This window comes from Drepanopeziza brunnea, assembly GCF_022702325.1.
Source record: "Drepanopeziza brunnea f. sp. 'multigermtubi' strain 214-2 chromosome Unknown ctg19, whole genome shotgun sequence".
In the NCBI taxonomy this organism is placed as follows: domain Eukaryota; kingdom Fungi; phylum Ascomycota; class Leotiomycetes; order Helotiales; family Drepanopezizaceae; genus Drepanopeziza; species Drepanopeziza brunnea.
The window spans coordinates 1863569-1882795 of record NW_027094082.1 but is presented as its reverse complement, the minus strand read 5'-3'; the positions used below and the strand labels follow the sequence as shown (position 1 = coordinate 1882795).

At 52.2% G+C, this 19227-nt stretch overlaps 8 protein-coding genes across 8 annotated transcripts; 2 read left to right on the top strand and 6 right to left on the bottom strand.

Annotated features, from left to right (window-relative positions):
* Positions 1–106: 106 nt before the first annotated feature.
* L3040_009308 (uncharacterized protein) lies at positions 107–1807 on the bottom strand (the record flags this gene model as incomplete). The annotated part of the gene is made up of 5 exons (XM_007290316.2): positions 107–183; positions 250–1327; positions 1392–1566; positions 1619–1641; positions 1694–1807. The coding sequence occupies 5 exons, from the start codon at positions 1805–1807 to the stop codon at positions 107–109; spliced, it is 1467 nt and encodes a 488-aa protein (XP_007290378.2).
* A 1698-nt stretch (positions 1808–3505) lies between these two features.
* L3040_009307 (uncharacterized protein) lies at positions 3506–4530 on the bottom strand (the record flags this gene model as incomplete). Its single annotated transcript, XM_007290317.2, has 2 exons — positions 3506–4063; positions 4129–4530. The coding sequence occupies 2 exons, from the start codon at positions 4528–4530 to the stop codon at positions 3506–3508; spliced, it is 960 nt and encodes a 319-aa protein (XP_007290379.2).
* Positions 4531–4974: 444 nt separating this feature from the next.
* L3040_009306 (uncharacterized protein) lies at positions 4975–6303 on the top strand (the record flags this gene model as incomplete). The annotated part of the gene is made up of 5 exons (XM_007290318.1): positions 4975–5105; positions 5235–5304; positions 5379–5512; positions 5615–5971; positions 6042–6303. 5 exons carry the CDS (start codon positions 4975–4977, stop codon positions 6301–6303), a joined length of 954 nt encoding a protein of 317 aa, XP_007290380.1.
* Positions 6304–7449: 1146 nt separating this feature from the next.
* On the bottom strand, positions 7450–9523 carry L3040_009305 (uncharacterized protein; the record flags this gene model as incomplete). The annotated part of the gene is made up of 3 exons (XM_066155927.1): positions 7450–8974; positions 9095–9210; positions 9416–9523. The coding sequence occupies 3 exons, from the start codon at positions 9521–9523 to the stop codon at positions 7450–7452; spliced, it is 1749 nt and encodes a 582-aa protein (XP_066010208.1).
* A 611-nt stretch (positions 9524–10134) lies between these two features.
* On the bottom strand, positions 10135–10587 carry L3040_009304 (uncharacterized protein; the record flags this gene model as incomplete). Its single annotated transcript, XM_066155926.1, has 1 exon — positions 10135–10587. The coding sequence occupies one exon, from the start codon at positions 10585–10587 to the stop codon at positions 10135–10137; it is 453 nt and encodes a 150-aa protein (XP_066010207.1).
* A 1505-nt stretch (positions 10588–12092) lies between these two features.
* On the bottom strand, positions 12093–13700 carry L3040_009303 (uncharacterized protein; the record flags this gene model as incomplete). The annotated part of the gene is made up of 5 exons (XM_007290320.2): positions 12093–12429; positions 12511–12757; positions 12909–12978; positions 13048–13605; positions 13665–13700. The coding sequence occupies 5 exons, from the start codon at positions 13698–13700 to the stop codon at positions 12093–12095; spliced, it is 1248 nt and encodes a 415-aa protein (XP_007290382.2).
* A 945-nt stretch (positions 13701–14645) lies between these two features.
* L3040_009302 (uncharacterized protein) lies at positions 14646–16416 on the top strand (the record flags this gene model as incomplete). The annotated part of the gene is made up of 3 exons (XM_007290321.1): positions 14646–14765; positions 14840–15942; positions 16020–16416. The coding sequence occupies 3 exons, from the start codon at positions 14646–14648 to the stop codon at positions 16414–16416; spliced, it is 1620 nt and encodes a 539-aa protein (XP_007290383.1).
* Positions 16417–17558: 1142 nt separating this feature from the next.
* On the bottom strand, positions 17559–18501 carry L3040_009301 (uncharacterized protein; the record flags this gene model as incomplete). Its single annotated transcript, XM_007290322.1, has 2 exons — positions 17559–17907; positions 18041–18501. 2 exons carry the CDS (start codon positions 18499–18501, stop codon positions 17559–17561), a joined length of 810 nt encoding a protein of 269 aa, XP_007290384.1.
* Positions 18502–19227: the final 726 nt, after the last annotated feature.

Below are 19227 nucleotides of genomic sequence, written 5' to 3'. Positions count from 1 at the left end.
CTAGGCTGGCTACGAAGGTAACGTGCGAGATGAAGCTGGATGGATGCGGAATGGCGATGCGCGATGATCAACTGCTGCTGCTGCTGCTACTACTACATACTACGTACTACCTGGTTCCATTCACCGGGGCGGGACGAAGGGCCAGCAGCTGCTTGACTTCTTCTTCGTGCTTGGAGAAGTTGTCTGGGGGCGTAGTCAGTCAGTGGGTGGACATGCCTGTCTTGACGCGGACGGATTGCATCTGCTTACCGACGAGGTTATCCCACATCTTGGGGTCGTGCTCGTGCTTCTTCTCGCTGTTCCAGGCGTAGTCGGTGATGGTGAAGGGCCGCGAGCTCTCGAACATGAAGGCCACGGTCCCGTTGGAGATGGTCGACACGGGCGGCGCGTTCTCGGTCGCGGCCTTGAACTCCTCGTAGGCGACGCCGTGCGGCACCATGCCGCACTCGTAGGAGGCGCCGCCGGGCTGGAAGGAGTCGGAGCGGCCGCCGTAGTGGCCGTACAGGAGGCCCATGAACTCCGAGGCGACGTTCCGGTGGTAGTAGGGCGGCCGGTAGGTGTGCGAGGCGGCGTCCCAGCGCGGCGAGAAGATGAGGAAGTCGGCGAGGGGGCTGGCCGGGTCGCGCGAGCGGGCGGTCAGCACGCAGAAGATGCTGGGGTCGATGTGGTCGACGGAGATGGAGCCGACGTTGACGAACTTGGTGAGGTCGTACTTGAAGGGGACGTAGTTGCCGTGCCAGGCGACGACGTCGAAGGGGCTGTGCTGCTGGCTGCTCTTGAAGTACTTGCCCGCGAGCTTGTACACGATGCCCCAACCGTCGAGGTTGATCTCGTACTTGGCCACGGGGTGGAGGAAGTCCCGGGCGTTGGCGAGGCCGTTGGCTCCCAGGGGGCCGAGCTCGGGCAGTTCAAAGTTGGATCCCCAGATCTCCAGGATGTAACCTCGCGAGGGTCCATCCGGGAGGGCGACCTTGAACTTCTGGCCACGCTGGATGACGACGATCTCCCCAGGCTGCACGAACAGCATGCCGAACTCGGTTTGGATGTCCAAGGCGCCTTGCTGAGGACAGATGAGGTAGTCGCCGTCGGAGTTGACAAAGGCCGTGTTCTTCATGTCCGTGTTGGCAGCATAGATGTGCGTGGCGATGCCCTCGCGGAGGGTTGGGTCACCGGAACCTGCAAGGGTCTTCAATCCAGCAATGAAATCCACGTCGTTGCCCGCGGGGATCTCGAACGGAAGCCATGCGAGCTGTGTTGGAGAGACATGCACCCTGGGGTTCATGGGCAGGAAGTTTGACTCGGTGTCGGGGTTGTCGGGCAGATCGACCTGTGGTTGATAAGCACACATGAATGGCGAGCTGGAGATGCCGATGAGGTTTGGGTAAACTCACAAATCCCTGATGGGCCACGGATGGTCTGGCACGATAGAGCCATGCTTTCTTGTTCAGGTGTCTCGGAGCAACAAAGGCAGAGGCGGTCATCTGTTCGGCGTAGAGACCGAATCGAATGTTTCTCGGAGAGTTCTGTCCCTGTGGAAGAGTTCCGGGGACCGCCTCTGAAGCAAAACTGAGAATAGTGAGCATGTTGATCTGCTTCAAATTTTACCGAGGGCGATTACGAATTATTGAATCCTGGTTGGTACTGAGAGAACGTCAGCAATGTTGATGGACTTGTCAACTACGAGATGGCCTACCTCATATGGATCATTCTTTCGGGTTCCAAAGGCTGGGATGGTGCCATCTTTCTGGGTCGAAGCCCAGTGAAAGATTTCTTGATACTCTTTGGGGTTGGAGAGTTGGGCCGTCATGATGATAGGAATAGGTAGTCTATTGACTTGTGATGTACGAGAGACGAGGAATATGACTAGTGGTCAGATCTAGGCCTGATGGAGGGTGATGGATAACATCAGCCATATAAAGCGTCTGAGCCTTATAGACCAACCGTCTGACGAAGTGAACTGCCGAAAGTACCGTGGTGGGGTTTTGGAGTTCATGTGGGGGATAAACAACGATGGGGTGGCTGTGTCCTGTCGTTTAACGAGTATGAAGTGGAAGTACGTAGTACTACTACCGGTACTGTACTACCGGTACCTACCATACCTACGTACCGTACTACCCAGTTGTGCGGAGTACAACTTGCGGGGTAGCGAACATGGATTTTCCAAAGTCACATCTGGGCAAGTCGCAAGATCCGGGATCTTCCAGGTCCGTACAGTACAACTACTACTACCTATGTACGTAGTACTACTATATCTGCGTCATAGGTACAGAACAACTATATCTCGCCAATATCCTTATTTTCCAATAATCGGTTTGGCAGTCTTGTCAATAAGGGTATTCTTACCCAATTGGATATTCTTAGACACCCGTGGGAATGGACAGGATTTGGTGGGCGTACTCCGTAGGTTATCCCCGAAGTCGCTCTTGCAAGTGGTACGGTAAGAGTCTTTAGTAACTGCTCCTACTTACTACCGGTAGGACTTCATTCAATACAGTACCGTATCAGCATGACGACAGCCTTTTTAAACTAGCGCAACCTTGTCACCTTCGAGCCCTATAGATCTTCCGTTATAGAGTTCAAATATCGATGGGACCTGTCGGGCCAAAGTGAGACCGGTCGATCGTGGCGCCCCACTATCGAATCTTGCTTGCACCTTATTCACAATTAACCACCAAATCAAAGAAGACGAAGAGAAACAAAAGCCAAAATCCCTTTTCTCTTTGTTCTTAGGATGGAAGGGTAGCCCTACCTATTTCTTCTCCGTAAGGATGACCGCGGATACTACGTTTATCCATATTTTGGTCCGTCCCCAAACAAGACCCTTTCATCGAAGGGGTTGCTGGATGTTCAAAAGCCGACGCCAAGTAGAGTAGGCTGATTGATCTTCCTTGGTCAAGCAATAGCCTTGACGTAGTAGGAGGTACCGTAGTACGTTGTGCTACGTCCTAGGCGTAAGTATTTACCCCTTGAGGGTCGGGTAGCCAGGGGTTTTATAGTTGGAACTAAACTTTGGAGGCACCCTCGAGGGCTAATACTTACGCCTGGGACGTAGTACGTAGATTTAAGAGGAAGAGGGCGGGGCTCGATTAAATATGCTTTACGGAATACTCCGTTCCGCATATGAATGGGTAAGGTACCTTATGCAAAAAGACCCTTGCGGATAGGTACTACTATGTACTACTACTAGTATGTACTACGTACTAGTACATCCAAGAATCTCCGGACAGTAGTTCCCAAGTCAATTTTCTCGTTCTCTTGCATTCGTTTGGTTTGATCTTGAGGGCTGAGACTACTAAGCCCTGTTAACTCCGCAACCGAGCCGGAAAACCTTTCATCAACGTCCATGGCATTTCACTTGCAATTCAAAAGTCGCCGAAAACAGGTTCTAAATCAACTTTCAAGTTTCCATTTCCCACTCGGTCCATCGTGGACCAGGAACCGATGAGTACAAGAATGCCATAGCCCATGTCCCTGCGAGAATGGCGAGCTTGCGTGCCAGCAAGATTCATTCCGGACCTTCCAAGAACCGGTAGACAACCGATACGTCGCGATCAACACATCGAGGATCAACGGCAGACTGCTTGTATACCTCCAACGCCGCCGCGCCGGTGCTCGCCTTGATACCCACCGCGGCAGCCGCATCGACCCCCAAGGTCATATCCTTCACCATCATCTGCGCCTTGAAGCCGCCTTCATAGTCCCGGCTGGCCGGAGCGTGCGCCACGACGCCCGGCACAGGGTTCACGTGATCGCACATGAAGCTCTGGCCCGTCGAGTTCTGGATGACCTTGTAGAGCAGGTGCTTGTCGATACCGGACTTGATGCCGAACGCCATCGCCTCGGCACTGGCGAGGAGGATGGTCCCCGACAGGTAGTTGTTGCTGATCTTGGCCGCGAGACCGGCCCCCAGCTTGCCGCAGAAGAAGAACTTCTCGGGCGAGCCCATCATCGCCATGGTCGAGGCGAGATGCCGGTGGCTAGCAGCCGCCGCGGACCCGTCCACAGGCTCCGGGGCCCCGATCAAGAACGAGAGGGTGCCCGCAAGAGCACCGGGGACGCCACCCTGGAGGCGCTCATCAGTACGAGGTTCTTCTTGGGAGGGCGCAAGAGGTATGGAAGGGGACATACCGAGACGGGAGTGTCGACATAGGTCCCGCTCCCGGCCTCTTTCAAAGTCGTGCCCACCTCGCGCGCCGTCTGGGAGTCGATGGTGCTACACTCCAGCATGAGCCGGTCGCTATTCTTCTTTGCCGCCAGGATGCCGTCGACCTCGTTCAGGTACGCACTTCGGACATGCGATGCTGCAGGAATGATGGAGATGATCACGTCCGCGGCATCGGCGACCTCCCTCGCCGACTTTGCAATATGTACGGGCCCGTGGGACTTGGTTTCGGCGACGAACTTTTCGCAGCTTGGCTGGTACACATCGAAGATGTAGAGGGGACTGTCCTGGGATGATTTCTGGCGGACGTTAAGCGCCATGGGATATCCCATGGCACCCAGACCGATGAAACCGTAAGTGATCGGCATGGTTTTTCTGCGTGTGGCGCTCACATCCACCGTCGTTTCCGACTCGCTGTCATATTGTCTTTTCATTTTTCCAAGTGAATTTCTCTCGAGCAAAATTGTGTCTTGAGCGAACTGTGATCAAAGTGACCTCCCATGGTTTTGGAGCGATATATCTAAACGTAGGGGGGGGGTCGCTCCATCTCATGCGTTAAAGCTCCCCCTCCCCCCCCCCAATTGTGTACCCCACACCAAGGAAGCCATGCATCATTGGACTACCTCTCAATATCGCAGCGGGCCAAAACTCCACAGAGAAAGGTGACAGATGCAGTCAGTAGAGTGAGGGAAATTCTCGGGAATTCTTACAAAGGGAAGGTTACCCGAAACTATTTCGATTGATTCATTACTCTCTCTTTTTCTTTCGTGATCAGCGATATCCTGGCGAAGAAATAGCTCAGAGCTGACTCAATGGCAACCCCACGAATCTCGCCACTGCCGCAGGGTGCTTCGTATGTGGAGCTTCACTGTCTCGACGGGGGAAGTTTTATCGCTGACCGAGGAATGGTTCACGCCGGAGGCTCCGGGAAGTTCAGAATGTAGTGAGTATCGCTGCTCTGCCGTAGCCCGCAGCCCGAGAGACTCGAGTCGGCGGGTTCCGGCAACGTAACACAGACTCCTGCAGCTCTGCCTGGACTTTTAAGACTGGCTGACCATGGATGCTTTCATAGTACCTGGGCATTCTACGCCAAAGATAAAGAGAGCGGACGTCACGTTTTGTGGGATGTCGGGATTGATCAAGTGAGAGAGAGGAGCTCCGCCGGCCGCTGCCTTTCCCTGAATAAAAAATCGTGAGACTGACGATGACTATCAAGGATCAAACGAGCTACCCACTCGTGGTACAGAAGCTGCTGAAGAGTGTTGATGCCGTCGGTCCCCGACAGTCTCTGGCCGAACAGCTGGAAAAGAGAGGCGTTGGCGCCCATCAGATCGACTCGGTTCTTTTCAGGTACGATAGTAACGACACCACCATAGCCATCAATAGGGCCCAACCTATATACATTTAGATATAGACATGTACATGTACTGACCTACTAATACCTGGACCCAGTCATGCCCACTGGGACCATTCAAGGCCGATCGATGCAGAATTTCCCGCCGCTTGTGGCTACTTTGGCCCCGGCACCGCAGAGCACTGTGCCCCTGGCCATCTGTCGTCCCCCGAGGCCAACGCAACGGTGCAATGGGATGGCCATTTCTTCGACCCCGTCCGACGCACGCAGAGATGGGAGGAGTTTCGCGGTCCGTGGGTGCGCTTCGGCCCCTTTGACCAGGCCATGGACTTCTTTGGCAACGGCAGCTTGTGGATCGTGCAGGCGCCGGGTCACATGCCGGGCAATCTGTGCGCGGTGGCCCACGTCGACGGCGACCAGTGGGTGCTGCTCGGAAGCGATTGCTGCCACTCCAGGTACGATACCGCCAGAGCGTTTTCTCGATCGAGGGAAAATTTTTCACATTTGGCTAACCCGGGAAGGTAGACGGCTCTTGGATGGGTTGGAGGATTTCGGATCGTGGCATCTGCCCGACGGCTGCCGCGCTTCGCTGCAAGCCGACGAAGACGCCGCACGAGATACTATCCGGCGCATCCGGATCATGGAAGCGGACCTGCACTGCCACGTTGCCCTCGCGCATGACGAGGAGTGGATGGTTCGAGGGACGGATCCGACTTTGATGTCGCTTATAGACGACGAGATGCGAGCGGCCGCGCGCGAGCTGATCCCTTTGGGCAAACCACTCTAGTTGTTATTAATGAACGATGTTTCTATTTGATATTCAATTATTGTTTGTTCACCTAAGTCTACTGTATATATACATATATATATATACATACATATATACATACATACATTTATAAATCGAAGCGAACTGAATCAAAGTAAACAGAAACCCGTTTTTTTTTCCTTCTACATACCTAGGTAAATCATCACGACAGAGCGCACACTATTCAAACTTTACTCGCCCCGGAACGATGCCAAAGGACGTGTCAACTATTACGTGATTAACGACATCTACCTACTTACATATCCAAGTACTTATCTACCGATATACCTAGGTCTGAGCTGATCCCATCTCGTCTCAAGCGATCTAAAATCATACCTTCAGCATTTGAGATCGAAAATTCGTCCGGCTAACCTTATCTTGACCACTTACTACAGTACCCCCACACACACACCCGCACACATGTATTACACCACACACACTTCCGTACATACCTTATCATCTACTCATCTACATATATACATACATACATACATACGTACGTACATCTTTTTTTCTCTTAACTAGCGCCAATGCGTGCTCCTGGAGCTAATCTTGTCATTTGAACATTTTGTCATCATCATAATTTTTTTAAAAAAGAAATATATATATATATACATACATATATGTATATATGTATACAGACCGAATACGCTGTGCTCGGAGAGAAGCGAGAGAAAGGGAAAGCCCAGCCAGGAGCCCCCCTTCCCGAGAACGAGAACCCCCCTGAGAGCCCCCCTGAGAACTCCCCTGAGAACTGCGCCGACTGACTGATTAGGGTAAGATGACGAGTTGGGGATAGGGATCGATCAGAGGTGATGAAGTCTCCACGGCAGAGCAGAGGTGTTCCTGATCGTCCTAGCCTGAACCCCCGCACGATCGAACACGGGTCGACCTGTTTTCGGTCACTCTCTCCCTCGCTATCTCTCGCTGTCTCTCGCTCTCTCTCGCTCTCTCTCAAATTTCCGCATGTGTGCGGATATTGAACTTGGCGAGCAGGTTATGCTGGAACCAATACGCGCGATATCTAAAGACACACACACACAAACATGTTAGCCTCGTACTGCGAAAAGGAAGAGAAGATAAAAACATGTTCAATCCATCGGAGAGGAGCATCCCACGCGCTTCTTACCTTTTACCGTAGACGTAGAGAGGGATCGTGGTCAGGGTCAGGGCGATCACAGCCCCGCCAAAGACGAAGAACACCTCGGCCGGACCCGCGTCGGCGGTCCAGTCGTTGACGAAATACGAGTAGGCGTAGAACAGGAAGTTCTTGAGGATGATGCCAGAGACGAAGATCTCGTTGCTCATGTCCCGGTAGGCGTCGAGGGCGTAGGCGGCGGAGCCGATGGCAACACCCATGACGCCGAAGATGACGACGCCGTGCATGACCGCGCACGCGTACAGGTTCACCGTGTCGTCGAGCATCTCGCCCCAGGCCATGAGGGCGCCGCCGCAGACGAGGCCGAGGACCATGATCGCAAGGCGGTACTCGGGCTCGTAGACGCCGTGGTTCCGCGCACTGAGCCACTTGATGCTCGGGTCCAGCACGAGGGCGATGGCGATGGCACCCAAGATGCCGCCCACGAAGGGGCCCAGCGAGAGGTTGCCGACGCCAGCTGGCGTGAGCAGGTACGGCGGCTGGGAGAAGATCTGCGCGAGCACGTACGCCTGCGCGACGTACGCGGAGGTAACAAAACCGGAGACCACCACCACCCAGAGAACGGCGACGTTGAGGCACACGGCAAACGGGGCGATCACCAGCTGGAGCAGGTTCTCGTCCGAGTAGCTGCCGGTGAAGACGGCCAGCTCCTGCCAGAACGTCTTCCTGGCCGGGACGGGGCCGGCTGGAATCGGCTGGAGCGTGGGCTGCGCCGTCTCCTCGGATTGATCACTCGCTTTGTCTTCGACGTGTCCAACCTCGGCCTTCTCGACGCCGAGGTCGTCACTCGCCGTAGTATCGATCTCGTACCGCTTGTCCCGGTTGTAGGATGTCTCCGGGCAGAAGAGGAAGAGCAGGGCGGTCTGCAGGCCGAGCATGATGATCAGGAGGTGGAAGAGCCACTTCCATCCCAGCTCCGCCGTGACCTGACCCGTAATAACGCTGGAGAAGTTGGACACGCCTCCGAGCAGGAACTGCATGCAGGAACTGTACACGCCGCGCTCGTGGACAAAGTAGAGATCCCCGATGGTAGATACGACCAGGCTTTCGTAGGCCGCGAGCGAGAAGCCTTGCACGACCCGGGCGGCCAGGAGGCCATCGTAGCTGTCCGAGACGGAGCCGATGATGGATCCAATGAGCCCGAAGAGAGACGAGAACAGGAAGCAGGGCCGCTTCCCATACTTGCGCGAAAAAGCTGAGATGAAAGGGGCTGTGGACCCGGCAACCAAAAGTTGGTATCCTGATAACAAAGTAATGTCGCCTATGGGTCGCCCAAACTCGAGAGAAATGGTAAAAAGACCCGCGTTCAGCAACGGGCTGATAGTCGCCGCGCATAGACAGGTGCCGAAACCCAGTGTGAGCATGATGAAGAGCTTTTTATAGAAGGACCAGTTCAGGGGATCGTTCGGGTCATCACTGGGCTGCGGCACTAGGACGACGTGTGCATTTTTGCCTTTTCCATGGCGCAGAGTTCCGGTGAGGCCTTCGGAACTGGAAGATCGGCGTTCGTCAGCAAGAAGAGTTTCAGCGAGGGATCTCAGGGTGCACAAGCTGCTCATGGAGGCACTCGCGCAATAAGGAGGGAATGGCGATGGGCCCGTTTCAACTTACTGAGCGACTTCTTCGTTGAGAATGACCGTTCCGGGGACGTGGGGTAGGGACTTGTCCTCGAGAATTCCGCCGAATGGCATCGTGTCGGCTTGGGGTGGGGGCAGATTTTTCGAGACCTGATATGATGTTAGTTTCCTGTGGAGGGACGGTTGATGATATCAAAGGAGAACTCAACTGAAGTTCCTGGCTACACCAACTTTGTATTATCAATATATGGATGAGGCGCTGATATTAGATCGGGATGTTCAGGTGGACAAAGATGAGGGGAGAGGGGCATCAGGATGGACAGTGTAGAGTGGAGGACCCTTTTCTTATACCCACGAGGTCTGCTCCTAACCCGAAAGACAGGTCCTGGTCCTGGGACTGCAGATTCTCGGCTCCGGATTTTTTCAGATTCACACTCCTGGAAGAGGACAAGAGTACGGACATGGGCCAATACTGTATTGGGCCCAACTCTTGACCTTCGCGTGACGTATCAAGGCCGGAGCACGTCTATCGTCCGCAGTGTAGGAACCTCGTCGAACTGGATGTGTGGGGTCGCTTGAGTTTCCAGAGTAGGTACTGAATGTCAATAGCTAATAAGCTTGGCCAAGTGGGGATGAGAGTCCAGACTTGTTGCTTGGCTTGCCAATTCGAAAATCTGGGGTAAACGTGAAACGCATATATATATTTATATATATAAAACATATGTATAAGTATATATATCTGTATTTATATATACCTATCTACCCAGGTCACGGCCCGTATGGAACGACAAGTGCGGGGTATGGGGTATTGTATGGGGTACGGTCGACCGGGAGGGAGCGAGAGCTGGGGAGCTGGGGAGCTGGGGGGGACCCTGAGGAGGAGGTAGATAATTGACTGTCACGGGAACAGCTGTCAGCAGTTCACACTAGCGCAGGTGTATTTAGCTGAGCCGGGCTGAGGTAGCTAGGTCCGTGTTCATCAATCAGTCTATCGGGATGCCTCTGTCGTCGTTCCTATCCCAAGCCTCGAAAATTTGGTGCCAGCCCATATCGGTGGTGCTCTCCAACCATCGATCAAGGTATCGGATAAAGAAACGGAATGCATGATGCCTTCAGTTCTAACAGCCATGGTTCAGGATGGAAGAAGATCAGATGAGCATAGAATTTATACTTTGTATCATATACCCTCGTGCGTGGAGGTTCCGTTTCGTCGGTGGAGCTTGTGGAAGACTTCTGTTGGTAACAGGCGGGGCATTTTGAAGCAGCGTTGTGTTGTCTGGTCCGCTGGATACGCTCATCGTGTGCGAGGAGATTCTTCTGCATCGGTGAAGCTTGTGCGAGAGTTCTGTTGATGGTAGGCTCAAGGAGAGGGGAGTCTTCACCCTCCATCTCATCAATGTCATCCTCCTTTTGCATCTCCGATGGCAGATCTGTCTTCCTGCGCCTCTGATGGCGATGGGCCAGGCGGCGTTTGCTGGCGTAAGGGTTTTGAAGTTTGAACGGGGCATCTTTGGCCAATCTGGCCATATCCTCTAGCTGATCCGACTCTGCGTTCAAGTTTGGACTTTTGGATGCTCGCAGCTCCGACTATATTGTAACAGTCGTTCGTGCCCTTCGTCGTTTCGCTAGGGTGGATCATCCATTGCTATCATGTATCTGTACAAACATTAGCATAACTCTTTGCGCCGACTTTCTACAGCCAGCAATATCGTCATCGACGACTTGGAAGTCTCGATAAAGAGACCATGAAAGGGACATGAACCTGGAGATGGCCACTTCCAATCCAAAGCCCGAGCCTCACCACCACAATCGAAACGTAGACAACAGGGTACGGTGATTAGGATTGTTGTCGTTGCTGATATATAAGCCTATAAGCTTGAAGGTCGAAAAAAAAAAAAAAAAAAAAAAAAAAAAAAAAAAGGGAGGTGCTGACGCGGGACTTGATCGTTGACCCAAAAGAATAGGGCCACGCATGGATATCATGATTTTCGTTTCTTCAATAACATATGCGCCGTGAATTTAATGACGCTACCTAGTCCACTAACAGTATTAGAGATTTGCAAGCATTACAGCGCAGCTTGCAAAATCACAAGAAATGTGGGTCAAAATCTTTCCTACAAACTCGATTGATATCTTTAAGTCAGACATCGTCTTAAACTATCTGTTTCTGTAAGCCGCAGTATACAAACCGGAATTCTTACCAACATCGTATTTAAAAAGGTTTTTATATACTGGCGCTGGACCAAATGGCACGGTCTTCAATCGATATCCCGCGATACGAGTACGAATTTCACCGCCTTAACCGCGAGTAGTAGGGTGCAGCAGGGCTTGGCTTCAGACGTCAAAAGTCGGGGCGAACAGCTTATTTTGAAATGAGCCCATACTAACAATGAGAATTCCATTTTGGATATATATCTTGATTCTTGGCATTCTATTCTTACGCGTGGTCAGTTTTAGTGAGTTCTGTGCGGGTGGATAGATATTTGCTGCAGATTTGAAGCAATCGCTACTCTTGCCTACAGTGGATATAAATAAGTTCCCGAGTCTATCTTCTGTATAAGGTATATATGTAAATCATAAGCGACGTCTATTCTACCCAGGGCTATGATCATCCATATTCTGATATTACATCCAAGCCAACAACTATCTTTCACATTGGCCGATGTCACATGTGCCGCTTTGGAACCCGAAGCTTGATGATCAATACTGGCACAAGTCTTTGATGGATCTGAAAGTAGGGTTGTGCTGGCATTGCTCTATTGTATACACATGACATACCCAGGTACAAGTCAGATTTCAAATGCAAAAGGCAGAAGAGGATGCGATCGGGGTAGCTTCGTCTGAAGGATTAGATCAATGCTTCAATGGTGCAAGCAGATAGCATCAAGAAAACACTGAACGTCATCGATGAAACCGTCCGAGCAAAAGATGACAACGCGACCTTCTCGTATGCCGTCACAAAATCTACCGATGGAAGGTATATATGTATATAAGCATATCAGATTGGATTGCAAATCATATAATTCAAACTCCTACAACAGCGAAACCGCCTTCCCGTATTCCGCCGTAAAGTCATGCTGCAACGCCTTGATCCCCATCTGCAACTCCTTCGCGAACGCGCGATCCGTCTCGGCGCGCTTACACATCTTCAGGAACTCGCTGCTCTCGAGCGCCGCGTCGGGATCGGTCTCGAAGAGGAGTCGCAGGTTCGCGGTCGACATAGGATCCACAAACGTGGTGTACTTCTCGCGGCGGATCTCGTCGTACCTCGCCAGGATGGATGGGTCGGCTTGGCGCTCGTAGATGCCAACCAGGCAGTCGTACAGCCCGCCCACATCTACGATTCCGCCCGTGAGGCCCAGACCGCCGCTGTAGTTGCAAGCAGTTAGTCGACGGGACTTATATATATACTATACATTGTTTCACTCGGAGTCATGGTTGGATACTAACAATGGGTTACACAGATGCGCGGCGTCGGCGGCGAGAATGAAGCGGCCGACGACCATCTGTTTCGCTAGTCGTTGATGCACCCTGTAAGGACTGATGCTTGCCAGTTTGTAGCAGTCGGGTCCTGAGTAGCCTGGCAGGATTTTCTTGAATTTCTCTGGCTGGCGTGCGAGTAACTCCTCTCTCGTGAGGCCGGGGATCTCCCCGTATGTTACTCTCCAGAGGCCGTCGTTGGAGATTTTTGCGGCCACTGTTGGGAAGAACGGTGTCAGTATAGCACTTGCGGGGTGATGGCATGTATTGATATGGCTTGTGGCTAAGGAAAAGTACATTCAGGTCTCTACTAGGGGTGACGGATCACGAGTTGAATGAAAACAGACGCTCAAATAGATATCACTTACTGTGCCAGTGCTCAGGATGAATGATAAAGTTCGATTCCTTGTAACCAAACTTGTCGAATGGGTAGTAGGTCTGAACGGTAACGGTTAGCAAAATATTCCCTATCACGACTGTAGCCATTAGCGACTCGGACCAACGCACATTGGTTGCCACAATCTGCTCATCCCAAGTCCGGCCTGGAAACTCCCAGTCTCCGAAGAGCGATCTTCGGATCTGGCTACTTGCGCCATCGCAACCGATGATATAGTCGGCTTCGAGCTTCTGCGGCCCATCGGGAGTCTCCACGTCGACAAATGCTTTCTCATCCGTCTGACTGATACCCGTGACCTTATGGTTCCAGAGGATCTTCGCGGTCTTTTGCTGCAACAGGTGACTTTGCAGGATCTTACCCAGTCGATCGAGAGGGAGGCAGTGCATCTTGTCTGCTTCTGGGAGATCCATTCCCTCGCTGCTGAGCGTGGCAATCACTTCGCCGTCCAGCTTGCGCCAGCAGACGGTCTTGGGGAGGAAGCCCTGCGCCTGCACCTCTTCCAAGACCCCGGCGCGATTCAACTCGTGGACCGCAGGAGCTTGGTAATGTGTTGCTCGAGGCTGGGTGTCAAGCGCCTCAGCTGCGTCCAACACCCGTACCGGAATTCCCTTCTTGGAGAGCATGAGTCCCAGTAGAAGACCGGCCGGACCTGCACCAACGATGATGACCTTCTCGGCGTCAGCAACCATCGACGTGGAAAGATATCACGGTGAGTGTCTCAACCAACATTTTGGAAACCTGGGGTCTTCGTAGCAGACGGCATGGTGTTGATGATATGTGCGGTGGGTGAGTTGAACTGTTGTTTTCGTATATATTGTAATGTTGGGGTGGTATGGCGAAGGCGGTTTGAAAGAAGTTGGCCCTGGGGGACTTTGCTCTTATCACAATTGCTCGGTCCGGGGAAAACGGAAGTTTCAAGTTCGGATGGAAATTTTGCCACTATTTACTATCTAGAAAGGGGACGTGGCGGCCATTGGAGCCGTGATCTACTCGACTAGCGCATCGGTATTGCCCACATGATGCATAACAGATGAGCATGAGGTGAACGACCGAATGCTTACGGAATGTCGAGGAATCTCCTTTCCTGGTAGCCCAGGACCCCATGCGAATGAGTAGGTTCTGGGTGTTTTGGGTGTCTAGATGTTGTTTGGGTGTCTAGATGTTTGGGTGTCTCGACGTTGTTTGGATGTCTAGGTCTGTAGCGAGGGTGGGGTACAGGCGGTGGGGTACGAAGCGACCCCACGTTACTTACTTACTACACGGAGGAGCGGGCAGGAAAACTAATTTTGACAAGGCTTTCATGTCACTTTCTAGCCAACCGACTCCTCAGCATCATTCAGTATCTCATGCGTCTATTTTCGTAAGGGGAGGAGCAGAAATCTATTTCCAACCCACCTTGAAACGATCCTTCGCTCCATTCGTAGAAAGGCTGACAAGACCTGAAATCACATTGTCATGGGAGTAGTGAGCGAGCGGTCCAGTGATTGTGGAGATGAGTAAGATTTTGGCCCTGATCAAGAGGGGGGAGATACATCATGCCAAAGGCAGTGCGAAGAGAAAATGTTAGAACAAGGCGGAGAAAGTGAGTGAGTGAGTATTGGCACTGTCAGGCGCTTATCATTTACGCATAAAAGCCAGACTCCCCCCAACTCCCGATCTTGAATGACAACGACACGACAACGACAACAACAATATTAAGGCTATCAAAATGTCCATCGCACATCTCCTTTCTGAAGCTTCGCTGTATCACCTCATCGGCGTGGCGGTGATCACGCCTCTCCTCACAGGGGCCATAATTTACTTCCTCAATGTGCCAAACTCGCTTAAGGTATATTTGTTTGCCCGGCTCGTGTATGAGAATTCAATCCTCTCCCTCCTGTACTGACGCCCTTTTCTTCACAGGATGGTCGTCGCCGTCACCTCCCACCAGGACCGAAAGGCTATCCTCTCATCGGCAACATGCTCGATCTAGCCGACTCGGACCTGGTACGCGGCAAAGCTCGTGCGTGGGCGAAAAAGTATGGCGATGTGTTTTACACGAAGATCGGCGGTACTGACTACGTCTGGCTCTCCTCGCCAAAAGCCGTGAAAGACCTGATGGATAAGAAATCCAACATTTACTCGTCACGAGCGGTTCTTCCCCTTGCCCAAGATGTTGCTAGTGCAGGTCGCCGGCAGCTGTTCATGCCCTATGGACCACAGTGGCGTCAACTACGGAAGGCCTCTCACTTACTTCTCAATGCTGCCTCCGCTGTCAAGTACGAGCCGGTTCAGGACTTTGAATCGAAGCAGCTCATGACGGAACTTCTTGAGTCGCCTGACCAGTTCTACCACCACAACCGTCGCTACTCGTCATCCGTCATCATGCTCGTGACCTACGGCTATCGTGTACCCAAATGGGAAGATCCCCTCAACCAGAGCATTTACAAGGTCCTGGACAATCTGACGGAGATGACGGCACCTGGCGCACACGCCGTCGACAGCTTTCCCTCGTTCGCCAGCCTTCCCGAGTGGATGCTCGGAAACTGGCGCACATTTGGGAAGAAGGTCTTTGAGCACGACAGCAAGTTCTATATGGGGCTCTGGGAGAAGCTGAAGAAGGACGTGGACGCCGGGACCGCGCGCGACTGCTTCTGCAAGAGCTTCTACCTCAACAACCCGGAAAAACAGGGTATCGACGATCTCCTTGCGGCCTACACGTGCGGCGGACTGGTGGAAGCCGGGTCCGAGACCACGAGTACCACTCTGAACAACTTATTCCTGGCTTTGACGCTCTTCCCGGACGCGGTCACCAAGGCGCATGAAGAGCTGGACCGCGTCGTAGGCTCGGACCGGATGCCGACCTTTGAGGATGAGAAGAACCTTCCCTACATCAGGGCAATGATCAAAGAGGTCCTGCGCTGGCGGGCCGTGAACAAATTCGGAATGGTCCACGCGACCAGTGAGGACGATTGGTACGAAGGCCACTTCATCCCCAAGGGAACTGTAGCCGTTCTCAACTGGTGGTGAGTAAATAAAGTCCTCCGATATTGCCCCCTCCCTTTCCCCTCCCTTAATACAGATCAAGCTGACACCACATCAGGGCCATCCACATGAACCCCGAGATCCACCCAGAGCCCGAGATCTTCCGCCCAGAGCGGTTCCTCGACAAGCCCCTCTCCGCCGCCGAGTACATCAACGTGAGCGACCCGTACGGTCGCGACCACTTCACCTACGGCGCCGGCCGACGCGTCTGCCCCGGCGTCCACGTGGCCGAGAAATCCCTCTTCATCAATGCCGTGCGCACCCTCTGGGGCTTCAACATCTCTAAGAAGCGCGGCCCCGACGGGAAGCTCGTCGAGCCCGAGCAGGCCATGGTCCGTGGCTTCCTGTCCGTCCCGAAGCCGTTCGAGTGTACCATCACGCCGCGCTCGGATAAGCACGCGCGCATCATCCGGGAAACGTTCGCCCAGGCTGAGAAGGATGGCATCAACTTCTGAGAAAGCAAAAAGAAAGAAAAAAGAAGAATAAAAATTGGATTTATACATCGGTTACCCATGTCTTGGGTGGGGGGGGGGGGATAGGCGCCTTTTCCTGGTAGGAGCTAGGCTCTATATGAATGCCATTGTTATTATTACTAGTAAGGATGTTGAACTGTTATATATATATATGTATATAAATATATTGAAATCTTATTTGATTGTGATTTGAACATTCGGCTCGATTACTTCTTTCCTTTTTACGTCTTTTTAAGCGAGATTTAGCGATAGACAAATTGATAGATTGATAGATATAGATTTAAAATCTGTTTATTTGGCTGTAGAAAGATTAAAAGGGAGATAACAGAGCTTAGGAGTAAGCATTGCATGTGAGGTTTAACTAAGAATATGGAGTTGGAATTGCGGTTCCCTAGTTCTCTTACTTTAGTGGGGTTTATCAAAGAGATTGAGTTATGAGAGGAAGAGGTTTTTAAAGAGGAATTTTCTTCTTGAAGGTGGCTTTTTTATCAGATAGCGAAAGCTGAGTTTCGGAAACGGGAATCGGGAATAATTTTGGGGGGGGGGGGGAGATTCACGGCTCTAGAAAGAGGTACCAAGCGGGCCCTTGGGAACGTCTGTTTGAAGAAGGGGGCTCTGGAGCCATAGCATATGTTCGTAGGCGTTGTCACAATCTATCATGCCTTCCATCACTATTACCAAAGACCGCATTCCCTCTCCTCTCGAAGCCGGTCCCTCACTGCTGTAGGCAAGACAGCTATCTCTTCAACTCACAGTCGCACTTGATTACGTCTCTAGTCGACTGGCGAAAAACTCACTCCACTTCTCCCTTATCGTCATCCGCAAAGACGCCCAAATTCCACAACATATCGCGTCTCCGTCTCTGCAAGTATCGCCTAAGCGGGCCGATTTCCTAGGTCATTCCATCACTACCTCCCCCGCGAAATCCCTATTCGGTGGATCAAGCTTCACTCGGACGCCAGGCAAAAGTTCCCTCTCATCCATATCTGATACATCATCCTCAGTATATCGAAAAAATGTTACTGTAGATAGTCTTCGATTTTCAATTTTCAATTTTTTTTTATTTTATTCTTCTAATGTTTACATATACAGCAGATAATACAAACACCGCAGCCTGAGATTGCCTATGGCCAGAGTTCCTTTGTAGCAGTCGACAGCCATCGATTGGACTCATTTGAAAAATCGGGGGGCTCTTGGAAATACACCTGATCCAGACTCGTCTCGACCACCTTCCCCGAGAGCTTCGGGTCTTCCAGAAACATGTCGTAGGCTCGGAGGACGGTGCTCATCGGGGTGATGTGTTCCTTGGGGAAGTTGTCCAGCACTTCCTTGGGCGCCAGGCTGGTCACTACGAAGGCGGGACAGAAACAGTTGACGGTGATGTTCTCACGCTGGAGAACCGGCCCAGTGGCGCGGGTGAAGCCGACGAGGGCGTGCTTGGTTGCCGTGTATAGCGGATCGGATTCCATCGGACTAGATCGCGGCAATCTGTTAGTTCGAGATGGTATGGACCAACTATGACATAGGGACGGTGGACTGGGAATGATGAAGGTAGGATGGAAGGAAGGATGGAAGGAAGGAAAGAAACTAAAGAAGGGTCGTGTACTATAAGCCCGCCATCGACGAAGTGATAACCACCTTCCCGCCCTTCGCCCCTTCGTTGCGTCGCGCGTAATGCTTGAAGAGCCACACCCCCTGCACCACCGCATCCAGGTTAACCCGCAACGTCGTCACACCCAGCTCTTGCAACAGCCCGTCGGCGTCTAGCTCCTCGTTCGACCTGTAGTAGTCGGAGGTCCCGGCGATGCCGGCGTTAGCGGCGAAGAAGTCCAGGCGGTTGCCACCCCACGCAAAGGCGCGCGAGAAGAGCTGGACCTGCTGGGAATAGACGGCGACGTTGGTGGGGATGAAGAGGACGGAATCGCCCAGCTCGGCCGCGACGGCGGCGCCCTGTTGGGCGTTGATGTCGGCCATCGCAACCTTCCAGCCTTTGGCCAGGAGGTGGCGCGTCAGAGCGAGGCCGATGCCTGATGCGGCGCCGGTAATGATAGCGACGGGTTTGGACATGATGGATGTAGTTGATCAAAGTAATATTATCAGTGGACTCAATCGAGAGAATGTCTGTCTATATTTATATGTATATCAGGCCTGCAAATCAGGTAAGATCTAGAACGCTACGGATGAATGTGAGAAGACCAGCAATGAATGAAATATATACGACGGACTCGAAAATGGAGGCCAAGATGTTGTTGTCTCTTGTTAGCGTCAGGTGCAACTCGGTAGAGAGAGATAGAGAAAAAAAAGTGGAGATCTGGGGTTACTTCTCGCTTCCGTGCCGAGCCCCTTTTACCCCGCATTATCTGCCGATCAAAAGTAAACAAGGTTGAAGAGTATGGGGAAACAACCCCACCAGCTGTTTACCCCACATCAAGACAACTACCACTCCCCCCGAGTTGTCACACCCTTGAGGGTGCCTCAAAAATTTGAATTTCCACTTTAAACCCCCTGATTACCCTATCCTCCAGGGTGTAACAATTATGCCTGCGACGTAGTACTTCATAATATGAGTTGTATGATTGGGACTGGCGACGATGCAAAGCAAGGGGTCCCTGCATAATTCGGCATTCAATTTATGCGTACGACACTTGTCCCGAGATAAGCGAGTACAAAATATCAAGAGGAATCGTGCTCTGGAACCTTATTTGATTATGGAGCTGTCTAGCTTGACGACTATCAAATAAGATCAATAAAGTATAGTCGTGAGCATATAGCGATTACCGTGTGGCATTCACA